Here is a 12,147-nt window from a genome sequence, read left to right on the forward strand (position 1 = left end):
GGATCACGAGGTCAGGAGATCGAGACCATCCTGGCTAACACCGTGAAACCCCGGCTCTACTAAAAAATACAAAAAAACAGCCGGGCGAGGTGGCGGGCGCCTGTAGTCCCAGCTACTCAGGAGGCTGAGGCAGGAGAATGGCCTAAACTCGGGAGACGGAGCTTGCAGTGAGCTGAGATCCGGCCACTGCACTCCAGCCTGGGCGACTGAGCGAGACTCCGTCTCAAAAACAAAAAAAAATTTTATTTCCATAGGTTATTGGGGAACAGGTGGCGTTTGGTTACATGAGTAAGTTCTTTAGTGATGATTTGTGAGATTTTGGTGTGCCCATCACAGAATGGAAAAATTAATGAAATAAGTTCTATGGTACGCCTAGTAGACACCTACTCTGCGCTAGATGGTGGGAGAATTAAAAGGGTGGGCATGGTCCTCTAACCGGAAGCCTGCTTACAGCCAGGGTGGGAGGACAGACCTACTCATGAAACAAACACAGTGACATATAGTGACACAGAAGCAAATGCCGAATATGCTTGCTCCAGATGCTAAGGGACAAGACGGCCAAGGATGGCGGAGTTCATGGAGAAAGCATCAGGACTGTTTTGTTTGGCCTGCTGATTTGATCTCTCTAGCGCCCCATCAAAGATGGCTACTTCCTAGTGCTGCTTGGCAATTCAGACACATTTGGGTTTTTCCTATGCATATAACCACACTTTTCTGAAAGGGAGTAGAATTCAAGGTCTGCATTTTCTAAATATGAACATTGTGCATGATGAAGTCTTTCCAAGCAACACCAGTGGTTCCATGCGCGTGAACTTCTGGGTTTGAGTGCTAGTGAGATACTTTCTGTGGTTCTAAATTGCCTGATTATTTGGGGTTGTGATATTTTCATGAAGATTGATCAGCATGTTCCAATTTCCTCCCCGACAGTCTTCCATTACCAAGTAAAGATTCATTTTTCTGGGACTGAGAGTGAAACCCATACCAACCAGGCCTTTGAGATTTCTCTGTATGGCACCGTCGCTGAGAGTGAGAACATCCCATTCACCCTGTGAGTAGCACAGCGGGGCAGTCATCATGGCACTGCTCCCTCCCCTGCCATAACCCTTGGTCTGAGCAGCAGAAGCAGAGCGGGACGTCTAGAAAACAAGTCTCTAGTTAAAAAAATCAGAATTTCAAAATTGAGGTCTTTCCTCTATTTTATATTGAGAAAAAAAATGCTTCAAATTGGCCATTTTCTTTTCACTTACTAGTTATATTTTTTTGTTTATCATCTTGTATCTGCTTATTTCTTTTATAAAGCTGCTGTTAAACAATACAATCAAATTATCTCAAAAGGTTTGACATTAAAGAAAATGAGCAATAGTAACAGGAAACCATTCTATAGATATATATATAAAATATGTATAGAAAATATAAGTAGTAACAAGTCCATAACAAAGTGTTAGCTCTTCTTTTTTTGTTTTTTTGTGTTTTTTTTTTTTTTTGAGATGGAGTCTTGCTCTGTCACCCAGGTTGGAGTTCAGTGGTGCGATCTCAGCTCACTGCAACCTCTGCCTCCCGAGTTCAAGCAATTCTTCTGCCTCAGCCTCCCGAGTAGCTGGGATTACAGGTGCCCACCACCACGCCCAGCTAATTTTTTTATTTTTAGTAGAGACAGGGTTTCACCATGTTGGCCAAGCTGGTCTCGAATTCCTGATCTCAGGTGATCCACCCACCTTGGCCTCCCAAAGTGCTGGGATTATAGGTGTGAGCCACTGTTCCCAGCCTACCCCTTACTATTAATCAAAGAAATATAAAATCAAGGCAACTTGATATTCTTTTACAATTACTAGAAGAACAAATCTTTAAAATTAGCCAGTGCAGACAAGGTGGTAAAGCAGAACATGCGAACCTACTGCACATCGTTCACGGCTAGAACCCTCTAGGTGGGGAAGGCAGTACGTTAATAACTTTCCACAGCTACAAAATGTTATTACATAGAAGGAAGTGATTTTTTTTCTAATATTTATCCTAAAGAAATAGTCGACAAACATTTTTAAAAACATCAATTACAGTGGAACATATACTAGCATAAATTAGAAATCCAGTATCCAACACTGAGTCAGTAGTTAAATGAACTGTGGTTTATCAAGTCAATAAAATTGATCTAGCCTGTAAAACACTATAATTCTGGGAAACCAGGAGAACATGGTAAAAAATGGAATATAAAATATAAAGAGAATAAAGAATAGAGAATTGCATGTGTGCTATGATTGTAACTAAATAATGTTCAAGTATCAATACAAATTGAAAAGGAATACATGAAAATGAAAATTATATTTCTGAATGATTGACTTCAGGATTTTCTTTTAGAATTGTATTAGCTTATAAATGCTGGAATAGACCAAAGAGATGTGGATATAATTTAAAATATACTAAATGCCATCAACCATCATTTTGGGTATTTTCTTGGGCATTTTTTGCATTTTTAAAATATCCCCTAAACAATAGAGCTATTTATATTTGGAGAGGAGAAAAAAAAGTGACGGGGGGGGGGTGGGCAGGGAGAGCTGATCTCTATAACTAACCAAATTTATTACTTTTTTGTTTAGGCCTGAAGTTTCCACAAATAAGACATACTCCTTCCTGATTTACACAGAGGTAGATATTGGAGAACTACTCATGTTGAAGCTCAAATGGAAGAGCGATTCATACTTCAGCTGGTCAGACTGGTGGAGCAGTCCCGGCTTTACCATTCAGAAGATCAGAGTAAAAGCAGGAGAGACTCAGAAAAAGTAATTAAATGTATTTTTTTTTCATTCACTTTAGACCCCCACCTGATGTCACGACCTAGGGGTTGTATTTCAGGGGCCTTCAAGATTCAGGGAGAGCTTTAGGAAACCTTGTATTTATTACTATATCATGTAGATTTTCTTTAGAAGTATTATTTTATTTTCTTATTATTTTATTTTTTGGGGAAATGACAGTATTTTTGTATTTCATGTAAGGAAAACATAAGCCCTGAATCGCTCAGAGTTATTCAGTGAGTGCTGGGACTAGAAGTCAAGAACCTAAGCTTCTCATTTAGCACTGTTTCTTGTGAGCACAAAATAGCTGGGAACAAACCTCTGAGATGTTACCTGGATAATGAAAGATTCAGACCAACCTCTTCAAGAGGGATGAGATTCCAAGATAATCTCAACCTGTCTCTGTAGCCTCACCCACGGGTACCCATAAAATGAATTACATAGAGAACGCTATAGTAGTCATTTGCTTGTATCACCAAAAAGAAAAAGAAAAAGAAAGATCTTGGGGATGGGATGGAAATGTTATAAAGAATCTTTTTTCACTAGCAAGGTCCAGTTGAAGGCAGATGCGCTAATTCCTTAATGCAGATGCTAAGAGATGGCAGAGTTGATCTTTTATTATCTCTTGGTGAAAGCCCAGTGATATAAGGCCGCTCTAGGCTGTCTGCATGCCTGTCTATCTAAATTAACTAGCTTATTTGCTGAACACTGGGTTAGGCTCTCAAATTACCCTCTGATTCTGATGTGGCCTGAGTGTGACAGTTAATTATTGGGAATATCAAAACAATTACCCAGCATGATCACGTAGTATTTAAACAGTCCTGACAGAACTGTACCTTTGTGAACAGGGCTTTTGATTGTTCTACATGGCATAGTCACATCCATTTTCTTCCACAGGGTGATCTTCTGTTCTAGGGAGAAAGTGTCTCACTTGCAAAAAGGAAAGGCACCTGCGGTATTTGTGAAATGCCATGACAAGTCTCTGAATAAGAAGTCAGGCTGGTGAGCATTCTGAGCTAAAGCTGTCCGGGCGTCCTGAGCTTGTACCCTAAGGGAGGCAGTTTCATGCATTCCCCTTCACCCTATCACCAGCAGCTTGTCCCAACTCATGTGATCAAAGCCTTCAGTCTTTCTTAGTCCTTCTACATACATTATCAGATGGGTCTGTTGCTTTTTGCAATACTTTCTCTTTCTTCTTTCTGTTGTTTCTGTCAGCCCTGACCTTCATCCCAGGTACACATTTTAGGTTTTATTTTACTCCTTGAACTACCCCTGAATCTTCACTTCTGCGTTTTTCTCGACTGCGTCTCTGCTGTCTTTGCAAATCCCATCTGCAGAACATGTAACACAAGTTTAGTAGTTGCCGTTCTGGCTGTGGGTGCAGTTCTTCCCAGGATGTATTCAGGGAAATGAAAAGGTTTCATTGCATCACCTGTAGCCACATAGTTCCTGATTCTGCGAGCGCCAGCGCACTCCAGGACAGACAGCCAATAGGACTAGCCCAAGCAACCATCTCAAAACCCTCGAAGCTACCAACTGAACAGAATGAGAGTTATAGGAAACTGTTCTCTTTCCTATCACCAAACAACTCTCTGCCTCTTTCCTACCTGACCTTTAGGGCTAATCCATGTGGCAGCTGTTAGCTGAATCTTTCCAGAGTGTCAGTACTAAGAGGAGACTGAGCATGTGACCTTCACCACTCCTGTTCTGAATTCCTGGAATATGCCATTTTCATCCCTCCAAACATCCCCTGCCAGATAGCAAGTGCTAATGGGTTACAGGAATAAAGGGGAGAAATATTAGATCATGTCATACAAGCCAGTGACACAAGAAATGATGGGAAAGACTGGACACAGCGTCATCTGGAAATAGGAAAAGCAATTGCTTTTGGTTTGTTCTCTTTTCCTAGTTTGCATTTAGAGACAAAAGTATAGAATAAGAATTGCCTTCATGCCTGTAATTCCAGGCTGAAGCGGGCAGATCACCTGAGGTCAGGAGTTCGAGACCAGCCTGGCCAACATGGCGAAACCCTGTCTCCACTAAAAATATAAAAATTAGCTGGATGTGGTGGCGCATGCCTATAATCCCAGCTACTCGGGAGGCCGACGCGGGAGAATTGCTTGAACCCAGGAGGCGGAGGTTGCAGTGAGACGAGATCGCGCCATTGTACTCCAGCCTGGGCAACAGAGCAAGACTCTGTCTCAAAAAAAAAAAAAAAATTGCCTATTAGGAAAAGTATATTAAAGACCCTATATATTAACATCTTTAATATGTTTAAATTCTACTTTGTAATAGATTTTATGCATGTTTACTATAAATAGATCAGGAAAAATGAGCAAAAAGAAAATAAAATCACTGTGACCATATCACTCAGAGACAACCCCAATTAACATTTTGATTTATATCTTTTCAACTTTATACATACACAATATTTATATGTTTTTCATCTTTTACAAAAATCGAATTATGGTGTATAAACTCTGAATGACTAGATGAGACCATCTGGATCAAAAGCATTAATGTAAGAGCATCAAGATAAACTCAAAATGGAGAATAGTTAGTGGTGTTGAGCCAGGCAAAATAACGCAATTCTTATCTAACTGGAGACTTTTCTTCTAAGAGGTTAGTACTTTGTTTTTCCTCATCACAAATCTGAGGCAATATCACACTTTCTTCAATTCTTAGAAAGAGAGTTTTAGATGAAGTTTTTTGTTTGTTTTCTTAAGATGGAGCTGCACTCTTGTTGCCCAGGCTCGAGTGTAGTGGCTCGATCTCGGCTCACTGCAACCTCCGCCTCCTGGGTTCAAGAGATTCTCCTGCCTCAGCCTCCCAAGTAGCTGAGATTACAGGTGTCCACAACCATGCCTGGCTAATTTTGTATTTTTAGTAGAGACGGGGTTTCACCATGTTGATCAAGCTGGTCTTGAACTCCTGACCTCAGGTGATCCACCTGCCTTGGGCACCCAAAGTGCTGGGATTATAGGCATGAGTCAGCACACTCAGCTCTAGATGAAGTTTTATACATCCATTTGTGTTACACATGAATAGCATGCATATTCTCCCAGAACATCTACAACTTTAAATCTATATGTGAATGTAAAAATAAAACCTCATTAAATTAGTAAATAACTCTGCTTGTAAAGCACGTCCAGTCATTTATATAAGTTACAAGACTTTATCTGAGAAAGCCTAATGATGCATTCCTTGTCTGATTATAGGATTACTGAAAGAACAGTTATTTAGGCAGAGAATGTTCAGACGCATTTTATTTTTATTTATTTATTTTTGAGACAGAGTCTCATTCTATTGCCCAGGCTAGAATGCAGTAGCATGATCTCGGTTCACCGCAACTCTGCCTCCCGGGTTCAAGCAATTCTTGTGTCTCAGCCTCCCAAGTAGCTGGGATTACAGGCGCCCGCTACCATGCCTAGTTAATTTTTCTGTTTTTAGTAGAGACAGAGTTTCACCATATTGGCCAGGCTGGTCATCGAACTCCTGACCTCAGGTGATCTGCCTGCCTCGGCCTCCCAGAGTGCTGGGATTACAGGCATGAGCCACGGCGCCCAGCCACATGCATTCTAAAAAATGCACCTGAAGTTTATCTAGGAAGTAATTATAAATTAGACTAATAATCTTCAACGGTTTCTTTCTTCTGTGATTAAAATCAATCAAATCAAAGATTCTCTTTCTCACACCTTCTGCTAACTCCTCAAAAACTTCATATCACAAGAAATGAAACGGAACGGGCTTTTCGTTTGATACATTTTAGAGTAAGAAATCCTCTAAATTTAGAAGTCATTTGGCCCAGTCCTCCAAAATTGATGCACCTTATTGGGACGGGGCTAAATAGTTGTCTTCCATTCCTACAAACCTGCCATTCTCTCATCCATTATACACATCCTACCGGGTTTATTCTCACAACCTTTGTTCTGAAATTCCAGTTGAAGGCTTTTTCCATCTTAAAACCAGTGGGGGATGGGCAGGGATTGTAAAACACCTTGCAGATAATAAATTGCGGTTTTCCTGTGCTTTTTCTCAGAAACTGGGTGGATCTCCAGAAGAAAGAACAGCACATGAATTCTGTGAAGAATGAAGTGAAGGAAGTAACTTTTACAAAGCATACCCAGTGTTTGGCATGTTTCAAAAGTGGATTTTCCTGAATATTAATCCCAGCTCTATCCTTGTTAGTTATTTTAGGAGACAGTCTCAAGCACTAAAAAGTGGCTAATTCAATTTGTGGGGTATAGTGGCCAAATAGCACATCCTCCAATGTTAAAAGACAGTGGATCATGAAAAGCGCTGTTTTGTCCTTTGAGAAAGAAATAATTGTTTGGGCGCATAGTAAAATAAGGCTCCTTCATGTGGCGTATTGGGCCATCGCCTATAATTGGTTAGAGCCTCCTATTTTAATTGAAATTCTACATCTTTCAGGCTAAGGCCTTCTCAAAGTTTACTCCAAGTCTCCAAGAATACAGAAAATGCTTTTCCGAAGCATGAATCAGACTCATCTACCTAGCAGTACGCGTGATGTTTTAGAATGATTCCCTCTTGCTGTTGGAATGTGGTCCAGAAGTCCACCAGCAATGTGTGACTTGGAGAGGGACAAAGAAAGGGGCTGATAAACACAGAGCTTTTAAACAGTCCCTACCATTGGCTTGCATCATGACAAAGTTACAAATTCAAGCAGATGTAAAATCCAGATCAATTAATTCTTAATAAGCTTTATCATTTATAGATTAATCCCTCTCTACCCCTTCTTTTTTCTTTGTCTCAAGATTATATTATAATAATGTTCTCTAGGTAGGTGTTGAAAACGAGCCTGTAATCCTCAGCTGACACATAATTTGAATGGTGCAGAAAAAAAAAAATACCATAATTTTATTATTAGATTCTCCAAATGATTTTCATCAATTTAAAATCATTCAATATCTGACAGTTACTATTCGTTTTAGGCTTACCTCAGTCATGCTTCAGTTGTACTTCCAGTACGTCTCTTTTGTTCCTAGCTTTGACATGAAAAGATACGTTTGAGTTCAAATTTTGCATTGTGTGAGCTTCCACAGATTTTAGAGAAGGATCGTTTTTACCAAGTAAAAGGGTGGAGAAGTTCCTGGGGTAGATTCCTAAGCAGTGCTTCTAAACCATCGCGTGCAAGGAGCCACATGGAGCACCATGAGGGTTGCTATCTGTTGTTTTAACAACTAATCAAGAGTGAGTGAACAATTATTTATAAACTAGATCTCCTATTTTTCAGAATGCTCTTCTATATATAAATATGAAATGATAAAGATGTCAAATATCTCAAAGGCTATCGCTGGGAAGCGGACTGTGAAAGTGTGTGATATGTGAACACATACTAGAAAGCTCTGCATGTGTGCTGTCCTTCAGCATAATTCGGAAGGGAAAACAGTTGATCAAGGGATGTATTGGAACATGTTGGAGTAGAAATTGTTCCTGATGTGCCAGAACTTTGACCCTTTCTCTGAGAGAGATGACCGTGCCTATAAATAGTAGGACCAATGTTGTGATTAACATCATCAGGCTTGGAATGAATTCTCTCTAAAAATAAAATGATGTACGATTTGCTGTTGGCATCCCCTTTATTATTAATTGATTAAATGTCTGGATTAGGGTTGTGACCCAGGGTGCATTAACTTAAAAGATTCACTAAAGCAGCACATAACACCGGGAACTCTGGCTCTGAAAAACTTTGCTATTGATATCAAGGATGCTTTGGCTTTACATTTTATTTATTAGCTGTAAATACATGTGTGGATGTGTAAACGGAGCTTGTACATATTGGAAAGGTCCTTGTGGCGATCTGCATTTATAAACGTGTGGTGCTAACTTTGTACGTGTCTTTATCAGTGATGCTGTCACAAAGCCAACTTACTCTTATGAAATGGGCTTTAACAAAACAAGAAAGAAACGTACTTAACTCTGTGAAGAAATGGAATCAGCTTTTAATAAAATTGACAACATTTTATTACCACACTAAGTCATTATTTTGTATCATTTTTAAAGTAACTTTATTCTTAGGTCAAATTCACTCAGCATATTTTGACTAAGTAACCACTGTACTTAGTAAACCAAAGAGCTTCTGAGAATTATAGTGCACACTATACATATTTTTAACATTTATATTTGTATAAAGCTATAGAAAGCCTTACATATCCTTTAAACTGACTATAGAAGAAAATGGTACAGAATTTTGCCTGCATAAAATACCCAGGACTATTCTTGCCTACAATATGCTTTTGCACAAGCAAAATGTTAGACTAATATAAAGTATCTTTGGTCATTTGATAGTATACATTATCTCTATTTCTGAGGCCTCATTGTTAGCTGTAACGCAAGTAGCATTTGTGCAATAAAATGAACTATTTGGGATGGGAGGGTACATTTTTTAGAACTTTGCTTTGGGTTGCCCTGATAATTAAAATAATAGCATACAGTCCATTTATGCAGCTAAGTAGGGATTCTTAGTACAGTCAGGAAGAATTTAGTCCAGAAAACAATTACTTCAATGGCCACTGACCCAAACTTCCAGGCTAGAGTGCAATGGTGTGATCATGGCTCACTGCAACCTCCACCTCCCAGGCTGAAGTGATTCTCCTGCCTCAGCCTCCCAAGTAGATGGTACTACAATCACATGCCACTGCACTCAGCTAATATTTGTATTTTTTGTAGAGATGGGGTTTCACCATGTTGCCCAGGCTGGTCTTGAATTCCTGGCCTCAAGTGATCCACCCTCCTCGGCCTCCCAAAGTGCTGGAATTACAGGCTTGACTCACCATGCCCAGCCGTGACCCAAACTTTTATTGTCAGTAAGGTATTGGATCTTCTGGAGTTTGGGTCTCCCCTGACAGGAGAGGGCTCCCCAGTTTACACTTGGCCACTGCCCATCAATGTCTGTTGATCAACAGGATAGACGATTGCAGGTGTCGCTGAGGATGTGGAGAAGTGTGAACCTGTGTAAGTGGCTGATGGGAATGTAAAATGGCACAGCCACTCTGGAGAACAATTTGGTAGTATTTCCAAAATTAAGCGTAGAGTTTAACCCATATGACCTAGCAATTCCACTCCTAGGTATATACCCAAGAGAAACGAAAACAGAGCCACAAAGATTTGCATACAAAGGTTCAGAGCAGCATTAATCAGATTAGTCCCAAAGTGGACAACCCAAATGTCCATGAACTTGTGAAAGAGAAGGAAAATGTGGCAAATTCATATAATGAAATATTATTCGGCAGTAAAAAGAACAAGCGGCAGATATATGATACAACATGATGAACCTTGAAAACCTTTTGCTATAAGAAAGAAACCAGAGGCAAAATGGAACCATGGCCTTAGGGGAAGAGAAGGGGACAACGGTGTAAAAGTTGCAAAGAGGAACAAAAAGGCTACCCGCCTCGTTCCCAGGCCAAGTAACAGAGGAGGAAAGAAAATACCCACATTTGAGAGGGCTAAAGGAAAGAGGTAATCTCAAGATGGAGAAGAAGGTGGGACTTAACTCTGGAGGTGGGCCTCATACACTGTACCAAATTGAGAAGTAGCTAAAACAGGGAGGGGGTGAAAGCAACTTTTCATAAGACATGCCCACTGTTGTCCCATCCTCCTCCCTTAAGCCCTTGTCTTGCTCATGTCAACAAGCTTATCGCCATCTCTTCTTCCTAGTTACAGACGTCTGTGGAGCTCTGAGTTTTTTACCTAATCATTATTTTAGAACCTGGTTCACTCTCTCTCCCTTCTACACTAGTTCTGTCATTATTCTTACTGATTTCAGTATCTCTGAGGTGACAGATTTTATTTTTCAATGGCAGCCACAACACTACCTCCCATTCTTAATGTTCCCCTGCAATGTTACCTTGACGTCCCTATTAAGAGTTGGAATCTAGTCACCCCACTTTTCTAGTCTCCCCACTCCTTTGAACTTGTATGGGCCCTAAGATTGCTTCTACTAGCAGAATATAACCTAAAAGACCCTGGGCCAGTGTGGGGTACAGCCCTTAACTGGCTTGGCATTTTCTGCCTTTGGCTCCTTGGGGCACTCACTCTTGGGAAACTTCCTTTTGGAACTCAGCATTCATGATGTGGGAAGTTGAAGCTTCATAAAAAGAATATATGTTGGTTCTCTCAGCTCCCAACAAACAACCAGTCTCGACACGTGAGTGAGGTATTTTGGACCTCCGGCCAGTTGAGTGTTCAGAAGACTGCAGCTTGAGCATGCAAAAACATGAGAGACGCCCTGCCCAGCCAAGCCCAGCCAACTCACAGTACTATGAGAGATAATAATAACTTGTTGTTTTAACTAAGTTTTAAGGAGTTTGTTTTGCAACAATAGATAATTAAAACATCTGGATGATGCATCGAATATTCTGGCTTCTCACTGCCTTTACCTCCTCCTCTCCCATGGCCTTGTCTTCTAAATCGACCTTTACATAGAAACATTCTGTCATGTGCTATACTATATCATGCCATTACTAATAACTCATAAACTAAATTTCAACTTCTCCCTTCTTTGGCTACCATGCTATCTTTCTACTTTAATCAGTCTTGTGCTCTCAGTCCAACAACTCCTCAACTGCTCCAGGACCTCCAATACATTGATCTATCCATCCCTCATTTCCTTTCTTAGCCTCATTTGATCCTTACTCAGCTTAGATTTTAAGGCCCAAGGTTATTATTATTCCAATGCCAAAACTCTAAAGAGCTGTGCTTCTCTCACCCTCACCTGAGCTCTACAGGGCAAAACATAAACCTGAATAAATCCAGATCACCACTTACTCCATAACTGCATCAGAGCAGCAGAATGTGAGGTAACACACCCATGCACACACAGCCCTGCTGCCCCTCACATTACCGCCTCACTCCATGGATCCCTTACAGCCGTCCAGCAGTCCTCCTACATTTCCCTAGTCCAAACAGGCCTCACTCTCCCAGAGGATGATTTAATCTCACACGTCCAATAATTTCTCACCTGTCTCTACACTCAGCTGATCGCCTTATTTACTGAGAATACAGGGGCAACCAAAACGCTCTATGTGCTTCATTCTTAAATCTAACCATTTCCCTGCTCCACTCTGTTTTCCCTTCTGATATAAGAGGCATTTTCCCTCTTCCTATCTCTGACCAATTCTTGCACAAACAGATCTTGCAGGAGAAGGAAGTCCTTTTCTCCTACTCAAAGACATTGCTCTGGAGTTGTTCCTGTTCTCTCTTGCTTCTCAGTTTTCACTTCCCTACTGGATCATTCTAACAGCAAACAAAAATGCATATTTTCCACTTAAAAACAAATTAAAACTTGCTTGAATCCACTTCCACCTTCACCTTCCTTTTTTTTCCCCCCCCAGACAGAGTC

At 40.5% G+C, this 12,147-nt stretch overlaps 1 protein-coding gene across 1 annotated transcript in view; it reads left to right on the top strand.

Moving 5' to 3' along the window:
• The window catches only part of LPL (lipoprotein lipase), a 29,802-nt gene extending 21,022 nt beyond the window's left edge, over positions 1 to 8,780 (top strand). The window contains exons 8-11 of the mRNA XM_011939789.1: positions 928 to 1,048; positions 2,592 to 2,774; positions 3,684 to 3,788; positions 6,826 to 8,780. Coding sequence (XP_011795179.1) covers positions 928 to 1,048; positions 2,592 to 2,774; positions 3,684 to 3,788; position 6,826 — 410 coding nt within the window. The 3' untranslated portion in view covers positions 6,827 to 8,780. The remainder of the gene's footprint in view (positions 1 to 927; positions 1,049 to 2,591; positions 2,775 to 3,683; positions 3,789 to 6,825) is intronic.
• The last annotated feature ends 3,367 nt before the right edge of the window (positions 8,781 to 12,147 follow it).

The sequence above is a fragment of the Colobus angolensis genome, unplaced genomic scaffold, assembly GCF_000951035.1.
Source record: "Colobus angolensis palliatus isolate OR3802 unplaced genomic scaffold, Cang.pa_1.0 Scaffold184, whole genome shotgun sequence".
NCBI lineage: Eukaryota > Metazoa > Chordata > Mammalia > Primates > Cercopithecidae > Colobus > Colobus angolensis.